Raw genomic sequence first — 21,387 nt, forward strand, 5'->3', positions numbered from 1 at the left:
TTTCTAGGTCTGATCTTTATTTGACTATTCCTCTCTGTCTTCTAATCTTCCTCCTCCATCTCACTCCTTTCTTCTCCACAACCTTCTTCAACTAATTTATCCCACCTGGCCTAGATCCACCTATCTTCTTATATTTCACCATCAACTTTATTTTGTAAGATTTCATTTTTTATTTTGTGAGCTGGTGGCTCAAGTGATGGTGTGAGGAAACTCGTAAACACCTTGGCAATATTTTGCTTTTTGGACCCTAGTGCTACTAGCTACTACTAAACTTTGTTAGTAGTCCTACTTATATTTGCATTTTAGCGACTTGCTCCTTGTTTTGATAGACATGAACCTGACAACAGTGTAAATAGAGGAACGCAAGGTAAAAGAGGCTGCCAATCTTTTTATAAAAAGTTTATTTTATTAATAGATAACAAAATGTGTTAATATTAAACCTTGGTCTACATAATGTCATATAACAGTTAAACCTAGGTCTACTTAACGTGTTTCATATATTTCAAACAAAAACAAAAAATATTCAGAATATTTTCCCCAAAAAATTATACTAATTAGTCTTGGTGAAGGTAATAACTTGTACAATATCCATTTTAGTATTTATTATTTCTTACTTTGACTAAGAATACTTACACTATTTATATATTTACAACTACATACTAAGAGATGTGGAAAGGAAGGGGTAAAACTTGTTCCAATTTCATGATTCATCAAGGTACTTGAGTATAGAATACTGAAACGACTGACTTGATAAATAAAAGTAGGGAAGTGTTCACCCCGGATGTGTACATATTCCAGTTTTCCTCAGCGGAGGAGTGAATTTCCTGTTGTGGGATCGTTGGAACATGTTATCTTCATGATCAAGATCTTCACGCTTGGCTACAGCTGGGCAATGACAAATTATGTGTTACATTTCATGTGGCGTTATGACATTTATCTACCAATTATCAATAGGTTTTCATTTTTAAACTTACTTCTTTGAACAGTCATGATTTATATATAACTTTTTACAGCCTAGTGATTAAAGTGTTCGTCTAATAATCATATTGTTGCCAGATAATATTTGGTTTATTTCTAGACTTCACCAAAAGCAAAAGTCATACTAACTAAAATGCTTCTAATAAGATTTATTTACATAGTCTCGACCACAACGTTAGAAAAGATCTGTCATAAATGTATGAAATGCCTTTGGTTTTGAACAAGTGCATGAAATGTAAATAAAAAGTGTAGGGTTGGCTAGAGAGAAGACCATGCAGTTTAAATAATTTTCATACTTTCAGAACCTTTTTACTATTTGTCATTCACTCTTTGTGTTGTATCAGGTTGACAGCAGTTTGCTCTCCTCAGCTTCATACACTTCAAGTGTTAGACGCTCACATCATATTGCTGTTCAAATCACATTTCAAATAACTTTAATTTAAAAATCTTAAAAGTTTACCTACCGAATTTTAATTTATAGTGACTCAAAGCTATCCTGAAAAAATGATGGGGGGGTTTTAGAAATTATACCTAACAAACAATGTTTAAAAAATCTTGAATCACAAAACTACCTATTTTAGTATTTTTAATGCATAATTACCACTGAAGGTTTGCAAGCAACATAAAGGAAAATAACCATAGAGAGTTTACAAGAGTTTTTTTGTGACTAATAAATAAAAACAGTTTTAAAAATTTAAAAGTTTGATATATGAGGATGCCCACAAGAATTCAGTTAAATTTTACTACTACTGTACTTACATATGACAGGGTGAAATCGGATAGTTCGTGGAGTTCCCTCGTTGTGAATACTCCCAACCGAGTTTGTGAATGATGGATTTTTGTAACCTAAAACAATGGTAGATTACTTACATACAATTTTACAGGTAAGTTATATAGTTGTTGAGGCTTCAATGGTTGATTTTGTATCTGATAATCTAGTTTGCTTGCTTGCTACAGGTAGGTTAAAAGTACAATTCTAAGAATGCTTTAAGATTCATGATTGGAATTTAAGTATCCTACAGCATATATAATGAATTAAGTAAATTTTAAAGTAAATGACAAGGTAACACATTACTACAACATGAAATACTGTACTGTATTTTTATTCCTCAAGCTTAATCATAGTTTTATATTACCCCATGTAATATGTCATCACTAATTTTTCACCACTGTGCCCTAGAAGGCTTGAGGCTTATTAAAAAATCCACAAACACAAATCAGTTGGGATAAAGTATTTCTGAACATCATCCACCGTACTGGGAAGGGGATTTTGTTGATAAGTGATGTTATTCTTGAATTGAGAATCATACATTTGACGTTCATCATTCTAGAACCAGAAGCTTGTAATAGCAAACTTTAAACTCAAGCTACGAATGTAGGAAACTAATGTACTTTAAATACCGTACTTTACATTGAAATGGCGACCATACGGATGTAGGTATTTTAAGCCAAGTATGAATTGAGATGAGTGGCGCGATCTTGTAGTCTTGTTAGCGACTGAGGCTGACTACTCCTTAAACACAGCTGTTAGTTAATAACGCATACAGCTAATGGTAACTTAGGGACCTACAGTTTATAGTGGAATTTGAATCACATTTTTGCCTTGTAATTAACAAATTTGTCTAATTATTAGGATAGTCGTAGTACTCATTAGTGCTGACGTTAATCCGCACCAGGGAGTATCGCATCCACAGTGCATTCCTATAAATATCCACAATTCATGACCCCCTAGTAGCTTAGCTGGACTACAGGACGACGCCAGTCTATGACTCCTAGTATAAAGGACTTAAGTCCCCGAGCTCATGGGTTCAAATCTTGCCAATCCCCATTGTCTTTTAGTTATGTTATACGCCACTACCCGCTAGTAGCATGATGTAACGTGTAAATGGTTCTGGGCTTAAGCCTAGTGTCCTAGGTTGTGAAAATGGGGCTTAAAATTATGGAAGTCATACGATGAAAGTCGTCCTTGGAAACGCACCATTCTCATTGCCCAAGTCAGTGTGGTTGGAGGCCATGTTGCTGGAAAGGGTGTTGACACTGAATGAGGCAGTTCTGTTATGAGCCATCACCAACTCCTTTGTGTTCTTCTCAGGAGTGAACACCACTATGTACAGCTTGGGGAGAAACAAACAGCCTAGCTGCACAAACCCACTGAAACAGTGCAATCCAGTATATGTCAGATAAATAACTGTGAACAGATATTTCTGAACTATTTCTAAAAATTTGCAGGATTTAAGAAATAAGGTCCTGTCCTCATCAAACCCTATAAAAGGTTTTGCCTGCTTAGTGCTTTCTATAACTCTTCTCACCTTATGAATGTATGACGTAAGCAGAAGTGTTTTAAATGTTCGTGTGTGTAAATGTGTTAAATGTGTGTGTGTTAAAATATTCACTTCATGAAACTTCACATTTAATTGTTACCATTCAATTAGTACGTCCTGTTTTGTTTAGTCCAATATTCGTCCAAAATACCCATAAGTAACTTAGTTACAGTAATTGTTGTGCAAGTTTGCCCTCCGCCTAAAATCAGCAAACTCCCACAAGATGGTTGGTTTACTAAACAAAAATCCACCCCGAAGGGTAAATTCAAAATTCTACTCTTCTATAACTTGCCATCTCACACAGAGGTGCCTGAAATAAGTAAGTTTCAAATACTTTAAACGATAATTCTGGCTTTCAGACAGCCAAAAATTATCCACAGCATGTTACATGCACTTGTTTGTAGAGGAAGGAACTAGATACTGATTTGCCATTACAAAGAAAATTTCTGCAGTATCCTTTAATCCTTAAAATCTAGTTTGAAAAAAGCATTGAAATATTTTTATAACACATAGGGTATACCTGAGAGACAAAGACATTGCTAAAGTGACAACTCTGATGGTGTAACTGGTGGAGGCAATGTACAATGGCACAAACGCCAACCAAATGATGATAGCAGTGTAGTTGGTGAAGCCTATGTGTCTCGCTTCATTGAACCCGTCAGGACACTTCCTTGTGAGAAAGGCGTAAACTGTACACACTCCTGGAACAGTTCAAACATGTAACTGGTAGAGGCAATGTACAATGGTACAAACGCCAACCAAATGATGATAGCAGTGTAGTTGGTGAAGCCTATGTGCCTCGCTTCATTGAACCCATCAGGACACTTTCTTGTGAGAAAGGCGTAAACTGTGCACACTCCTGGAATAGTTTAAACATTTCATTCAAATATGTAACTATAGAGGCAATGTACAATGGCACAAACGCCAACCAAATGATGATAGCAGTGTAGTTGGTGGAGCCTATGTGTCTCGCTTCATTGAACCCATCAGGACACTTCCTTGTGAGAAAGGCGTAAACTGTACACACTCCTGGAACAGTTCAAACATGTAACTGGTGGAGGCAATGTACAATGGTACAAACGCCAACCAAATGATGATAGCAGTGTAGTTGGTGAAGCCTATGTGCCTCGCTTCATTGAACCCATCAGGACACTTTCTTGTGAGAAAGGCGTAAACTGTGCACACTCCTGGAATAGTTTAAACATTTCCTGATGAATTAGGATTGAGATGGTTTCCAGTGGATAGATGGATTTTTAAATTGTCTAAAGGCTGTCTGAAAGGTGAAAGGTTTCTTTTAGACATGTTGCTAATTAAAAAAATAGAAAATTAATATATTATTTAAGGATCTTTTCTTTTAATTACCATTCTTGATCACTTTTCTGTTTCTTCCCTATAGTCTCATTTTTGTAATACTGTATGCATTTTCTCCCTCAGTTTTAATAATGTATGATGTGCATAAAACTGCTGATCAGTTTGGCCTGGTCTAAAGTTGGTGCATGGAAGAAATCGGAGATTGTTAGTTCATAACTTTGTTTAAACTGGCTACAACTTTAACATGGAAACGTGATGTCTACAGGCTGTATCATAACTTAAACCAAAGCAGCGCCTGGTAAATATTTTTTAACCAAACTCACCAAACAGAATTTTTAGCACAATTTTTAACACAAAAAATCATAGCTTTTTAGTATAGTAAAAATATACACATAGGAACGGAATGCCTACCTATTAGTACAAATGGGTAGGAGAGACCGATGAGGTAGGAAAAATCCCCCAAACCAGAGCAAACCCTCAGCCTAGACTCCCTGGTGGGGAAAATGTGGCTGACGAAAGGTGGATCATACAGGAACCATCCGATGTTGAGGAAGATCTGAACTGAAGTGAGAAGTGCTGTGATGAGCACCTGGGACTTGGGACTTATGCATCTAGAAACAGAATGAAAATATGGATGTTTAAAGAGTGAAAATATACACCTCAAGATGGAGTTGGTGATTCTGAAAATGTACCTTTTTATCTTGCAATCAATTCATCCAGATCCATCCTGTAAACCTACCAAAACCAGCCACATCCTTAAGTAAATGTTTAATACAGGGTGAGTCGGTAGCTCAGTCCGTAGCGCCACGGACTTCGGGCCCAAGGCAGCGATGTCGTAGCGGGCCCCTCTTATACTGTAACGGCTCACCCCTAGCGTTACAAGGTAAAAGAGGCCGCCACCCTCTTTAAACAGAGAGTTTAACTTGTACAATACCTTGTTCTGTGAAGATTACCCCCACTGTTGAATATCCTGGCGATTCGATTAGTCTTTGTAACAATTGCTGCGTAGCAAAGTGTAAATGAAAATCCGAGGAGGAATCTTGTGGCAACACAACTCGGAAAAGTAGGCGGGGCTACCATTATGTAGGTGAGGAAAAACTCCAGGAAAGTACCTGTAACATGTTTTCCTTTATTATAATATATATAGATTTATTGCACTGATTGCTCTTAAAATATGCAGTGGAGTAATTACATTAAGCGGCACAATTACATTAAGCGGCATCCCCCCGCCCCCCCAAAACATCACCACTTATGTTCTTTTCGTTTATCTCAGCAAAAGCCGTGATCACGGCAAAATACAAAAGTTCTCGCAGAAGTTTTTTAATCGCCTCCCTCGGTCATGGAAACATAGTCATCTTTTTTCTTTATCGCGGTGATATCTTAATATCTCCTGCGTTTATGTACACATGATCATTGTCTCCCGCGGTCATTGGAGTTGCGGGGGTGTTATTTACGCCACTGTAAATATGATAAACTTTGGTTAAATTCTAAGCGAGATCGTCTCCAGACAAAGAAGGGACTTGTCACTGGTTTATCAATTAATGATGCTAGCAATAGATCGACATTAGATAGTAACAATACTAGGTTTTTGACCATTCCCCCACAAGAACATTAAAATACCAAAGGGGTAATATACACAATAAATCATAGGAATGAACTGTAACAACTCACCAAACAAGAGCAGGTAGCTCAGTTCACGGCCAGAAGCCTTAACCACAGGAGTTTCTGCGTTTCTCCAGAAAATGTAGGATATTATAATTGTAACTGTTATTCCTAGAACATTGAATCATTTTATGTAGTGTATTTATCACACCGTAAATCATTTGAGTTATGACCAAATTTAACCTAATTGATTAATTATTCTCCTGGATCAGATAAAGAAAGCAAATTCAGATTTATGGATGTAAACGTAGAGCACAAGGGCCAATAGGATTTTTTGAGACAATAGTTGGCTTACCTGAAGGGCAAAGAGTCCAATTTGGCACAAGGAACACAATACTTTACGTGTACATATAGTTTAAAGTTTTGTGTTTCCTGTGCTAGTTTGGACTCTTTCCCATTCAGGTCTATCAGTCCATCCTGCTATCCTCACAAAAAATCCTAAAAATGAAGATTTATGTTTGGTAACCCTTGTGTGTGTTTTTATTTTCATGTAATTTAAAACTATTTTACATGCTTCAAACTTATTGGAGTAAACAGAGCAATATTATTAATCCACTTGTGTTTTAAGTGAGTTGTGCTTTTAAGCTTCTAGAGCTTTAATTTTCTCAGTCAAGCTAGCTAAAATCCATCCCTATACATAAAAGCTCTTTACAGTATAGATAGGGGTGTTTCTACCAATATTACCATAGTTAAAAAGAAATGCTTATTAAAATATTACCTACTGTGGCTACGATGAGGGCTGGAGTTGCCCATGGGTTTGTGTAGTTGATGAAATCTTCTGGGATCTCCACACAAACAGATTTGTTTCTAGAAGGCAAAAACCCCCGATCACACCCTTGGCAGTGAAAATCGTCAATTTTCCTCTCGTAAGGAGAACAATTTATACATGACCAACAGCATGTGTCGTCGTACTGAAATCAACGTACCAGTAAATAATGGTTGATATATTTAGAGTGTATTTATACTTAAGTTGGTGTAGTTTAAAATTTCCGAGGATGGGAAAGCTTATCAGGGTCGCGGAATAATATGGATCGCTTTATCCAGGTTCTTTGGAAAAAGCAGAGTGGTAACGCCGTTCCCAAACATTCCCGTTCTACTACAACCCTAATCATTAAAGCTTCCATGAAGACAATATAATCTTTTGCTCAGTTAGACTTTAATTTATTTTTTTACAAACACAATTGTTTTAGGGGATATTTACTATTTCATTATTAAAACTGTAAAGGAGTGAACTCTTGTACTAATTAATAAGGGAGCATTGTAGAAGCATAAAATTCCAATGCCAACTTGGCATTTCAAATGTGGGCCTTCTGCAGACTACTGTTCCAGTGTAAAAGCAAGTTATAACAACTATTTGTTTAAATAAAATATGATTTCCAACAAAATTTAAGACAAGCAACTACTATTCAAACCAAAAATAAATCACTTGAATTACCTCTCTTATTCGAATTTGCAGATCATCACAAGTTTGTGTGCATCTTGAAGATGGAAAATCTTTTAATTCTCGACTGAATCTTATTCGCTTGCTGTCTAGAAACAACTTGGGTGATCCGTATTCATCCACTTCAACATAAAATATAAAGTTAGATAACAATAAAATAACAAAAATGTACTGATTTAATCAATTAGTAATTTTAAAAAATGGGGAAAAATCTACTAGTGTAATTATTTGGAAAGCATGGCTTGTCTGGTGATTAGAGCGTGGTATGGTTAGATCATTGTATGGTTAGGGTGTTGTACTGGGTAAAGGTTACTTAAGGTCATGGTTTGGATTCTGCTAAACACCAAAGACTTAGGTATGTGATATACTCTATAATGTCGTAACGATGGTTTAAAACCTACCGAATACTGTAACGCCACCAATCTAGAAAATAGTTCATCTTGGCAAGAAGATCTCTCTCTGCATTAAAGAACTCTATAGTAAGCATAAAAGTCATACACTTAAAAAATATTAATAGAAATATTTTCTATTGGTATTTCTACATAGCTTTTAAAAATGTGGTAGATCAAAACAATAAATATTTGTCTGTAAATGTTTACGTATTATGTATGCTTACAAGTGTAGTTGCCCACAATCTGCCACTGGAATGCGTTTACATCAGTTCTCTGAAAGTTCAAGATTGAGTAACGGGGTGGTCCATCCCGACCCTTTAGAAACCGGAATGGGTTTCCTTTCTCATCTGAGAAAATAGTAAACACAACATTAGTAATTTAAAAATGGACAAACAATTCTTATTCACTTTTGTAGTACCCAAAAAAGAAACAACCAATGGTCTATAGTAAAACAGGTGTAAATCTGTTAATGAAATTCCTTAAAACTCCTGTGCTCCATCTCACAAGATAAAAATGTTCTATGTTGCCATTGAAATTCCATGCTCAGCTGAAATTGGTTTCATTTTCAGTCAGTCAGAAAAAACACGACTTCTTAGAAGAGTAAAAAATTTTGATGAAAGACCTCATGAGCATAATAACTCTCCTAACTATCGGCACTATCACAATGTGCCAATTATACATATTACCGTAACGAAACATTCCACATAGTGTGTAGACTTTTAATAATAGCTAGTTTGTTATCTGAACTACCTTTAAAAGTGACATTCCTGATGTATTCAACGACTTGGCTGTTCTCTATGTGACTCATGTTGGCACAAAGACCAGGCAATCCACCACACTTGTCTCTGAAGCAGTTAGAAAATCATACACATTAGGATGTAATTACATTTTATCAAACAATAAGGTAACCTTCCATCATTTTAACCATCATTTTGGTGTTTGAAGCTGTACCATTGACTATATAGTCAGGAGCAACACTATCTATCTAATTCATTCAACACTCATCCATAACCATAATATACACACCCTCTGGTGTGTCGTGGTATTGGTCTTGAATCTAATCTATTAGCAGCTAGTTGACATTACCTGTGCATGTTGTGTAGAGCTGTCGCTACTGCGTAGACAGCGTCCCTCACAAAGTGTAGACAGGAATGTTGTTGGAAACCCTTATCTTCTGTGATTGTCAAGTCCACAGTGCTGCAGTCTTGAGAGCTCTAGGAACAAAACCACATCCTAATGGAAGTGTAAAGTTATATCTACAACTATTCTTAATGTTTGGCTAGATAGTAGTCTTATAACACTCAGGCCCGTTTTTGATCCTGTCAGCGCCCTAGGCACAACTAACAGTAGCGCCCCTTTGCAATATATATATAACAGGGTGTCCACCAACCGGGAAATCCGGGAATCATGCGGGAGTTTTTTGAACCGGGAATTATGTCTGAATTTTGTATTTCTACCTAGAGTTTTCAATTTATCGCGATCGCACATGACAACATCAGTGATGTTTCCGTGACCGCAGGAGACGATAATATGTCTACACACGGCCGCGAGGGATGATCAGAATATTACCACGATCACGGAATACAATGATAATGTCCACACGACCGCGGGAAACAGCAAGAATTTTGCCACGATTGCAGAAGACGATGATGATGTCCACACAACTGCGGGACATGATTAACATTTTGCCGCAATCGCGGGAGATGATTTCCATGTATTCACGACCACGGGAGACTGTTACAATGTCTACAGGACTGCGGGAGATATAATAATGATTTTTACACGGCCGTGAGGGATGATCAGAATTATGCCACGATCGCGCAAGACAATGATAATGTCCACATGACCGTGGGAAAAATTTTGCCTCATTCGTGGAAGACAATGATTACCATTTTTCCACAATCGCGGGAGACAATTACAATGTATTCACGACTACGGGAGACGATTACAATGTCTTCACGACTACGGGAGACGATTACGATGTCTTCACGACTACGGGAGACGATTACGATGTCTACAGGACCGCGGGAAATACGATATTGATTTATACACGGCCGTGAGGGATGATCAGATATTGCCGCGATCACGGAAAACGATGATAATTTTGATAATGGCCAAACTGTCGCGGGAAAAGGTCGGAACTTTGCCTAATTTGCGGAAGAGGATGATGATCCCCACAAGACCGAGGGAGATAATTACCATTTTGCCACAATCGCGGGAGGCGATTACTTTGTCCACAAGACCGCAGGGGACGATATAATGATGTCTTCACGGCCGCGAAGGGTGGTCAGAATTTGACCGCGATCGCGCAAGACGAGGATAATGTCCTCACGACCGCTGGATATGCTTATGTATTGCCTCGATCATGGAAGACGATAATTATGTCTAAACGACCCGACCACGGAAAATAGTAAGAATCTTGCCGCAAACGCGGGAGACTATTACGATGTCTACACGGCCGCGAGGGATTATCAGAAGTTTACCGTGATCGCATTCAAACACCAATTTTTTTTATTTACCAAATTGTTGGCGCCCCCCAAAAAAACCAATTGCCTCGCGCCCTAGGCACGTGCCTACCGTGCCTATTCGGTAAATCGGCCCTGATAACACTGTACTTGTCTAATAAGGTATAGGAAAAACATGTGTGGAGGTGGCATCTGGCAGAGGTATGCATGTGACACACTATAGGCCTGAGAGAAAATTGTGGCCCCTTCCCCCGTCATTACGGGCAAATTTTTATCTTCCTTGGCCCCAAACAAACCTACAACCTCTTGTGCCCACTATAGCGGCCCTGGACTACATGATACCACCATGACTAAAAATGTGGGTTATGATAACCCGGAAGGAAAAAAATATTCTTGATAGGTCCAGATGTAAGGGTCAGGATCACCCCTGAAGTAGCCTCAGTCGGAGAATACTAAAGAATTAAAATTGACTAGTCAACAACCAGAATTAGTAATTACCGAGCCATAGAATTCCAGTTCACATTAATTTGAATAAGTGATGACAAAATACGTCATTACCAAAACACTAAGTGATATGCTATAACATAGGAGCAATAGAATTTCAAATTTTGCAAATTTAATTTTTTTTAATTGTTTTTTGTATGTTTTTGTTTGTTGTTTGTATGCAAACAAATGTTTTATGTATGTTTCAAATTTCATCAATATGTAACTATACATGACACATTATTTTGTAGGATATCAGTTTTTTTTCTAAACAAGCTAGGTGAGAAACTTTGTGTTCAATTGAACTATAAAATATTAAGAAAGTTATCACTAAATAATAACATATAAACAAAAGAACATAAACCTAATGTTTTTTTATTTTTTATTAATTACTAAGAACTAATACAATAAACATAAATAATGAATAAAGAATTTATACATGATTTTTGTTCAGTTTTTTGAAAGAGTGATTTATAGACACCAAATTATTTGTACGAAAATGAAAATTTTATAAATATGAATTTGTTTCAGAGTCAATGCTACCAAGAGGGTGCATGTATGGATGTTTATTTCTTGTAACTTTTTACAAACGAGACTTACCTCAGACACATTTGGATCTGACTGGTTGTAGAAAGAACAGTGGAAGAACGCCTCCAAGTATTCTTTAAACCACGGATTCACCTTCTCATGGTTTTCCACAGTCAAGCCGGCAAGATACTCATCAAACCCTTCCAAATGACTTGCTAGAGGCTGTATGGCTAAAGCTCCTTCCAGGACTTCGTGGCTTTCCAAGTCATCTGTAACGAGTGATAAGTTTAATGAAAAAAATATTTCCCTCATAATAATATTTTTAAAATTAAACATTGAAACATCATTCTCCGCTCTTAAAGTAAGTTTCCACCTTTACGGGATACTCACTATTTATTTATTTATTTATATTAGCAATAATTGATTCAAAAGAAAATCAACACTCTCGTATGACTAGAGTTCTGTGATTAATTCTTTGTCATATAAGTGCTCAATACATGATCAAATGTATCACAAGTAGACAATGTCTGTGGGAAAAAGTTTTTGGATGAAATAATGTGTTTAAGTGGTTTTTAATAGTTGGCTGAAGAACATACAACTGCATGACTAGACCAAAATGCAGTTGTTTATCGATTTTGGACAAGTCATTGAAAAAGCTAAAAGAAATTAGGCTTTCGGACCACTATGTTTGAATGTAGGAATGATTGGTGTGGAGACATAAGACTGCCATGGACAACATTAAACCATGGTATATATTCAAACATGCCAATCAACTACAAAAGTATCTCAATCTTCCCTCAAACATAATTAACTTTTCACCCATAACATACATGCAGTTATTTTATCAATGAAACACCAATTATATTCGATTATATTAGTAGATAATATTATATGCAATAATAAACCTCCAAAAGCACCATTTTGAAACTACTTATTTAACTTTACAATAAAGATTTGCACAGTCAGCATGTGAGCTTTAGAATTGGAACAAAGCACCAATTATTTTTGAAGAAATTTAGTACCTAAATAAATTAAGTACAGTCACTACTAGTTGCATGCTATTAGGTAGTGCTATTTCAACACAAATCTTTTTAAGATTATTAAACAATAATTTTTTTTTAATTACCCTTTTTAAGCACTAAGTTAAAATTTTGTTTAGAAACAAATAAAAAAACTGAGAATCAAAATTGTTAACTTGAAGCAGCTGATTACCTTTAGTTAACTGCCGATTACGGTGATTAGGACGATTGACAGTACCCAAAGAATCCTCTAGAGCTAAGAGAAAAAGATTAACTCTATTAGTTTTTTTACTAAAATGTGTTTTTCTCTTGAAAAATTATTAATTTTTAAAATTATTGCTGTGTTATACAGTAAAAACGGATCATTGACAATACAACATGTATTTAACCTTTTTATTTGCAAATTTAAATACTCGTTAAATACGTTTAAATACATGTTACTACCAACATTTGAGTACTTCTTTTATGAACAGAAATATTTGTTGGTATATGATAGACGCCATAGAGTTGTGAAATATTACGTACAGATTGTAAGGAAAGGGAATTTTCTCTTAAAAATTAAAAAAAGATTATTTTACACCAAGTTATTTCCCAAGTTCAAACCCCTGAAGCACTTTCATTTCTGAAATTAAAACAATCTAGATTACAAGACAATCTACCACTGGCCCCATAACAAGCATGCAAAAGCACATTTCCCAAGGCAGTTCAAGAATATAGATTATACATTTGCTATTGAGAGTTATTAGTTCTGCGGCATTATATGATCATTTGTCATTAATATAGATAATAAATCAGAGGTGAGTTCTATGAATAATATATACTTTCTGTGTACAAACATGCAGACAGACAGGAAATCATTTTTGACCCAGGTTTATACAATGTTTTTTATTGTTTTGTTTTAAGGAACAAAATACACAGACTGTATGCACCAGTTTGTATGCACCCTGTATAATATACGTAGACTTTAATGTCAAAAGTATTTTATTAAGTAATTACTGCTTTATAAAACAAAATATTATATTGTTTTACCTCACAATTAATTGAGTCGCTAGCTTGAACAACATCATAATAATTGGTGACCAATTATTATGATGTTGTTCTGGTGATCATTTTAGATAAATCTTAGGGTTATGTATATACAATGGGTTATTGTTTTTATATGAAAATTTTATTTCAGAGAGACACATCTCTAAGCCACCCAATGTGAACTGAATGAACAGATTAAAAAACAAAAAGGGCAAAATTGTAATAAAATCTGCGCTGCAATAGGGTAAAATCCTGGTCTTAGGCCTATCACTGACATATTTAGATGGAGTGAAAATAATTTTAACTGACGGATTAGATTAACACTTGCATTTGCTACACATAAAGTTGATAATACTCACTTGAGGACACTGGAAGATGATGATCCCTGTGATCCGTGACTGTCCAACCATGAGAGCCCACCCAGACAAACCGGTTGTCCACCTTCATCCTCCTGGTTGACTCTACCAACCGCAACACAACCGTCGGCTTCTCAGCAAACACAACCACAACTACGAGGCCAAACAAACAGTGGTTACTCTTGATCAAACATTGAATGAGGAAAAGTTGTTGTTTCTTTCTGCAAGGTGACTTTGCAGAAAAAGAATGAACGATGTAAGAAAAAGAATGAAAGATTTAAGATTGAAAGATTGACTGAATTATTTTCAGGTACCTTTAGCGTGAGAGTTGTTAGCGAGTCGCTCTACAATGCGGTCGTAGTCCAAGTCACTGAAGTGCTCCTTACTCACACGCAGAGGAGTAGAGAAGCAAACACCGTAGGTTGGAGCCAGCTGTTGTAGAGTCTCGTAGCCTTGGTTGCCGTACTCGCTGTCTGAGTAGACGATGGATACATACGTCCAGTTGAACCTTCTGGGAAACATGTTCAACTATATGAAGAAGTATCATACTCAGGGTTTCTTGTGAAGGAAATCTACCATTTAGTGTACTATTCCTATTGGGTTGATTTAGTTCTCAACTAACATGAAATAACTCACTTATTCGGTTTCACTAATAGTATGAGACATTTTTTAAAATTTGGTTTTCTACCATCCTATGGGCTACATTGTATACAATACAATCTAAATTTGATAAAGTGTATTTTTGCTGCTAAGAGAATTCATGTGAAGCTATCCATCTAATCTTCTCCCTCTAGTCAGTGTAGGGTTTACTCTGCAGGTGGAAGAACAGTCTATGGCAAAACAATTTTTACCAAGATTTATTGTATTTTGTCTTGTAATCCCACATCAATGTAGACTCTATTATGGTCGTCAGGGTACCGTGCCACATCACTAACAAGATGTGCTAATGTTTTGGCTGAAAGCCATTTTTAGAGTAATAACAGAAGACTATTGTTTTATAAGATGACAGCACTGTGTAAGGAGAGCAAAATGTCAGAACACTATGTTCATGAACTGACACAAGTCTAGTTAGTCTGAAGACTTTGATAGTGTTACTAAGTGTGACTGCAGAAGCATTTTCTTCTAAGATCAATATTGATTGTTTGTTCCTAAAAAAAAATTAAAAATAATTATTGAAGACTAATGTTACACACACCTTATCAGTTCCAGCATGGCGTTGGCCTGGTTGACATCGCTGGGGACTGTGCGGAAGAAGGTGGGAAAGCGGTCTGGGTTGCTGAGGGCCGGTGATGTCGCCATGTAGCTGACTATTGGTGTCTTGAACAGCCTCAGCATCGTAGCTATCTGGGAAAGGAGAAATAATGGTTTTAAATTGACCTGCAAGCTCAAACTTTTCAACTAAAAATTACCTTAAATGTTAAGTCATCTTTAATAAATGACAGTACGAATTGGACTAGTCTAGATTCCTACCTGCATGGTAACAGCACTTGATTGTTCGCCTAGCAGAGCCACGACTTTATCGAAATTACCTCCTCTGTACATTGGAGCTGTATTGTCTTCACAGACAAACTCTTTAGGGTGGTCAGTGTGGTACTCATTGGCATTGAAATGAGCTATGAAGCCTGAAAATAAATTGCATCGTCATTTGAACAAATAAATATACTAAACAGTTCCAGGATTTTATCGCAAAGATTCTTTTTGGATTGATACTTTGCTACAAATAATATTCTTGAGTGTGGCAGATTGCGTGAAAATATAATAATAATATCTAAGTTCTTACCGTCAACGCAATCAGGAGTAATATTCGACTACGGCCGTTTCGGAGATGACTCCATCGTCAGGTGCGTAGTGGTACACTAAACTATAGTCTTGTCACATTTAACACGAGTTTTCTTCATTTGCATTGCGTCATGGGGAGAATAAATAATACACATATATGTACAGGACGGACACACGAAAACACGAATACACGAAAACATTTAGAGCACGTGCACGGCTTGAAAACTGACGACCGACTCAAAGAGTCGGAGAAGAAAACTCGTGTTAAATGTGACAAGACTATAGTTTAGTGTACCACTACGCACCTGACGATGGAGTCATCTCCGAAACGGCCGTAGTGGAATATTACTCCTGATTGCGTTGACGGTAAGAACTTAGATATTATTATTATACAAATAATAGATTCACCTTGTTTAAGAACACTAACCCGTGAGACCTATTATGTACCACTTTTTGGAACTTTTTCCTTAAAGAAATCTAATTTGTTTAGGCTGCGGAAGAAGATCAAAAGATTCTACTTTATAAAAAATCCAAAACGACAGAATTTTAGTAAGAAACTTGGCTCAACGATGACTGCATATTAATCCTCCTTTATCACCTAAATCCTTATAGATGATCTCTCCTGGTAATTATATCCTTGAGATATCTTTCAATTGTAAAAGCCATTCTCAGAACTTTTAGTTTATTTCAGAAGAGTTCAGAACAGTCTAGAGCAAAAATTTAGCAAAGTCTTACATCTCGTTTTAGAATTTCCATAAAAGACTATACCTTGGTCAGTTGACTACCAGGAAGATGGCCTGTCCTTGAATACTTGGCCCATTCAAGTTCTATTCTCTAAAAATTTCATTACCCGTGTATTTACCTTTTATGAAGTCCAGTGACTGCTCCAAAGCGTAGGCTGGACTATCACAAGTGTCATAAGCTATCACTCCAAGTTTTACTCCAGGAAGGAGTTCCTCATTTTCATTGATTTCATTAACTATAAACAGCATAGCTTCCAACATTTGCAGTCCTTCTTCTACCTACAACACAAAACATGTTTGTCTCGCTGTTGAGGTACCAATAATTCAAGTATTTAAATTACCGTAAAACAAGATGATAAGCAAATCAGTGAACATATCAAAAACATTTATTAAAATTCTTACCCACTGATTTACATAAGAAATTTGTGAATTAATTATAAGCATGCTTTCATTGTAAAAAATGATTACTTTAATATTCATTCTGAACGTTTTTAATCTTTTTTTAGGTTTGAAATTATTTTCTTATGCTGTTACTCAAAGCTAGGGGGTTCAGGGTCTGCCACTATGACTCTATGGTTAATGTTTCAATATTAATTTAAGAAAAGGATTAGCAATTCCTTTTGTTGGTAAAACAATTTGATACCGTACTTAAAAGTAGTGTAGTTGACCCAAGAAAAGAGATACAAATGATTAATGATATCGCACAATTATTTATGTTTCAGTTCGACCCTTCGAGGGGCTTTTCCAGAAGGAATTAGTGGAAGAAGTCAACTGTCTTGAACTTTTATCTTAGACAAGTAAGTTGTGAATGTATTCTTTCTTCCTTACGCTGTCCAGGCCAATTATTTTTTACTCAAAAAATCAACCAACAATTCAACGATTTACAAGTCAAAGTAGGTCTAATGCTAATTTTCACCAAACAACAGTTTTTCTATATAAAACAATGGTTTACATAGTAAAATACAGTGCTAAAGAAGAGAAGTACCCCAACAAAAGACTCTAGAGCTGTGAAACTTACAATGAGGTTTCATAACTATTTTACCTGTATACCTCCACACTCTGTGACGCCCCTGCCGTTGCCGTGGACAGGAAACAGCCCTCCCAGCATGATGTCCCCAGAGGTGTTGAGGTAGGTGTACCTAGCGAGGACAGCCACGGGGCAACCGGAGGTCAGGAAGAGGAGAAGCGTTAGAGTCATCTCTAGAAAGAGATTTCACGGTCAGAAACTGGAGTCCAGAAATAAAGCTCAAACTGTCTCACATCAACTTTGACAGCCTCTCTGCCTGAGTCTCGTATCGCGTAACGGGATTAATTGATGCAGTAAGTGGCGGGCTTCATCACAAAGTGTTTGGTTTATAAACTGCTATGAGTCATTTTTTAAATACAAAATCAAATTAATAAATTGGGTAGATGTAATGTAACATAATTCTCTGTAGAAACATGAATAGCTACTGTACACAGTATATAAAGTTTTAAATACAAAATTTTTATTGGGATATTTTATTGTGATTCATAATACCATTTGTAAATGATTGCTCATTTGCTGCTATTGAGGAGCAATACATGTGAGAATTAAAATGCAATTATACCATTTACATAAAATTTATTTGATGTTGGTTTGACACAGACAATGCTAAACCCATAATGAAATTATTTTCTGAAGGATACATTTTTAACAATTAACAAGCAAAACAAATACAAATTTTAAGCAAACAAATTTATGTATTTTTAAAAATAAAATAATTTCTGCTCTTCGTAATATTTTTTACTGTAACTTCACCTAGGGAAAACATTACAAAGTTAGATAACAAATGTATATAGAACTAAAATGTATATGTAAGTACAAAACGTGTAAATGGCTATGAGCGTAAATGAGCTATGAGCCATATTATGTTTTACGAATTTAAAATACATTAGATTAGAATCTCCAAGTGCGTCTCAACAATGGAATCATACCAATATTAATGGCAGGCAAGAATAACTGACAAGCTGATGAAGAAGAAGAAGCTAGTTATGCATGTAGTACAAGAGTCATAACATGATCAGCAAACAGAAAATGACCGCAGACAGGCAATAAAGGGTCCATTGGTCGTTATTGGAAGGTCACATTCACCGGGCAGTGTTTTTAGTGTTCGTTTGGGTAAAAATATCTCTCAAAACAAAAAAGCGGTGGTAAAAATCTCACCATATAAATACAACTTTTTACATTTATGATTATTTGATTTTATTTTAATCAGTTTATAAGCAAACATATTTTAAATACACTTTTTTGAAACTAATTCAATCTTATCGGCAATTATTGCAAGCAAATGACCCACAAAGTTAAAAAATCTTGACGGCCAAGACAATTAGCCTAAATTTATTGCATTTTAAACTCTGTGACTACCAGGCCAGCATTACACGAGGATTGCCCAACTCCGCGCAGTGGTCAAATTTAATCCGAGGAAAAGTTTTATGGCCCCCGAAGGGTTCAGCCCAACTCCGCGCGGTGGTCACTTTTAGTGTCAAGTCCAACTCCGCGCGGTGGCCACTCCTAATATCTACGGTAGTTGTTTTGGTAAAGTTTTTACAAAACAAAGGCTACAGCATATTTGCATGGACGTGAGTTGAAGTTTCCAAAAACGTTGCTGCTGTTATTACAATAATACCCCCGCCGCAGCAAAACTGCAGACTAAGCGAACTTCTAATTGCCTGATTGCATTACCAGTAAAATATCTCTTTCAAAATATTGGTACTATTTATTCCCTATTTAAATAGCATTAGTTTAATGAGTACACATAGGTTTGCTGCAAGAGGCAGGGTAGTAAGTGTTTTTGTTAAATGTCAATAGTTAAGTGTAAAATAAATGCATTTCCAAATTTAATCAAAATACACTCCTTTAACAGGAAAATACAACAATTTACTTATTCTCCATACGAATAACATAGAAATTATAAAATTAAAATTTGTTGGAATTTTTTATGTAACTATTATGGCGCATAATAACACTTTGATATACTAAATTATTTTCTTTAAGCTCTACAAATTGCTTTCAAAAGAAATTGCAAAAATTTATTCTTTTAGGGTCAAAGTTGGGAAAACTCGACTTTTTTCACCATAAACCCCAGTTTTCATGGTCCGATCGTGCAGGTCCGTGAACTCGTTCAAATAAATGTAGGTTTAACGTTCAAACCAAATTTATTTTTGCTCGAATTATCGTGCTAACGGGCATTTATATATATCAATCATATATATGAATTCGAACGGATGATGTTTTCGGCCTTTGGGACATTAAATCAGTGGGTCCAGGTCTTACCATAATACCTACGGTAATAACTTATTCCCTGTATGGGAAATTCGCTAAAACGTTGGTCTGGGTCTGGCTTCAATGAAAATCCTCTTCATGGACGTCAAATTCGCCATTTAATAGGACGAAAAAATAAATATTTTAGCTTATTATACAAGTAAAATTATAGATTCACAACTGGAGGTGAAACTTAAAAACCACTTAAGAAGTTCAAAAAGTCCGTCCGAAGAGTGGATACGTATGAAAGTTTCTGAAATTCACAGTTCACAATTATTTAATAATACATTTTATTAACGATTTCATGAGTTTTACGTTACACTTCTGTGCTGCGATCACTAATTTTACCTTTTTATGGCAGCAATATACTGCAAATTTGCTGTAACCTCTTTTTTTGTAAAAAAGTTTGCTCTGCATCTTAAAGTGGCTACAATGGACTTTTTAATGAATAACAAAACTTAACAATGAATAACAAAAAATAACAAATAATCTCTTCCAATAACATTTTTCACAAAGGAAACATTTTAAAATTCTTTTTGTAATCAATAAAGAATACGTTTGTTTTTGAGGTTTGCCAATAATGTGATTTAGTTTTTCTGGAAAATTAATAAGATATTACTTACCGGTTGTGATTTTTAAAATATTTACGATTGTAAAATGTTTTACTAAGATTAATATTGCTTCGCATTTTAAAGCTTATAATTATTGTTTAACTATATGACTTTAAATTTATCATGGTTTGAAATAAGTGTAACTTTTGTAAATTTGTATATATTTTACTTATACAATTTTAGTAGGCTAATAATTTGTATTTTATTTTTAGTCCAGATATTTAAATGGATTGTTCTTTTTTTGTTGTTGTTTGTTTTGTAAATAATATACACGATGTTTATGTTAACGATGATTAATTTGATGTAAATCTGTGTTATATGATTATTATTAATGTTTGATAAAAACCACCAATTTTGGCTCACTTACCCTGGAATTTTGAACATTTTGTGCGTAGAGTACCTAGTTAAATATAAATATAAAGTCAATTTTGAAGTCTGAAGTTTTATTAAAATTCCTATACTGCTTTAAATATTGGTATAATTTTGTGTTGCAGGTCATAAAAACATAGAAGTTTGTCGGCCATTTTTTCCAATTTGAGGAGTGTAGTTAACTGTTGTATGATTACAGCTAATTTGTTATAGCAATCTGCGGTTGTATACAAAAGTAATATTTTTGAACTTGGTACTAAAGTTCAGAGAGCTCATAAGCCCAGTAATATGAATGATTGACTATTGTAGAATTTGGAACGTATAAATTCACACGTCAGTCACTCATTCTCACGGACTTTTAAAAACTTCTTATATTAGTAGTTTTTAAGCTTCATCTCCTGTTTTAGGTATATATCATCCCTTTTCCTTTCCTATAAATGATAAACATAACATAAAGTATAACACAATTTCAAAGTTCAAACACCAACTCTCCACCGTCAGGGCTGTGAGAGCCGAAATTGACCACTGCGCGGAGTTGGACATGTGCCGCGAGGGATCTGAAGTGACCACTGCGCGGAGTTGGACAGTCGGTTTTGACAGATTTCTGACCACTGCGCGGA

General features: G+C 35.6%; 1 protein-coding gene across 1 annotated transcript; it reads right to left on the minus strand.

Moving 5' to 3' along the window:
* Positions 1-384: 384 nt before the first annotated feature.
* On the minus strand, positions 385-17,702 carry LOC128989263 (metabotropic glutamate receptor 3-like). Its single transcript, XM_054411140.1, has 20 exons — positions 17,547-17,702; positions 16,624-16,783; positions 15,453-15,604; positions 15,178-15,326; positions 14,297-14,493; positions 13,986-14,135; positions 12,794-12,856; positions 11,654-11,850; positions 9,192-9,319; positions 8,856-8,950; positions 8,330-8,452; positions 7,708-7,835; positions 6,991-7,183; positions 6,282-6,383; positions 5,545-5,722; positions 5,022-5,221; positions 3,820-4,000; positions 2,957-3,129; positions 1,738-1,824; positions 385-885 (listed from the first exon to the last, which is right to left on the minus strand). Exons 1-20 carry the CDS (start codon positions 17,700-17,702, stop codon positions 773-775), a joined length of 2,925 nt encoding a protein of 974 aa, XP_054267115.1. The 3' UTR covers positions 385-772.
* Between the last annotated feature and the right edge of the window lie 3,685 nt (positions 17,703-21,387).

Source organism: Macrosteles quadrilineatus, unplaced genomic scaffold (genome assembly GCF_028750875.1).
Source record: "Macrosteles quadrilineatus isolate MER2022 unplaced genomic scaffold, UCM_ALF_1.0 Scaffold_3__2_contigs__length_128488019, whole genome shotgun sequence".
NCBI classification, from domain to species: Eukaryota; Metazoa; Arthropoda; class Insecta; order Hemiptera; family Cicadellidae; genus Macrosteles; species Macrosteles quadrilineatus.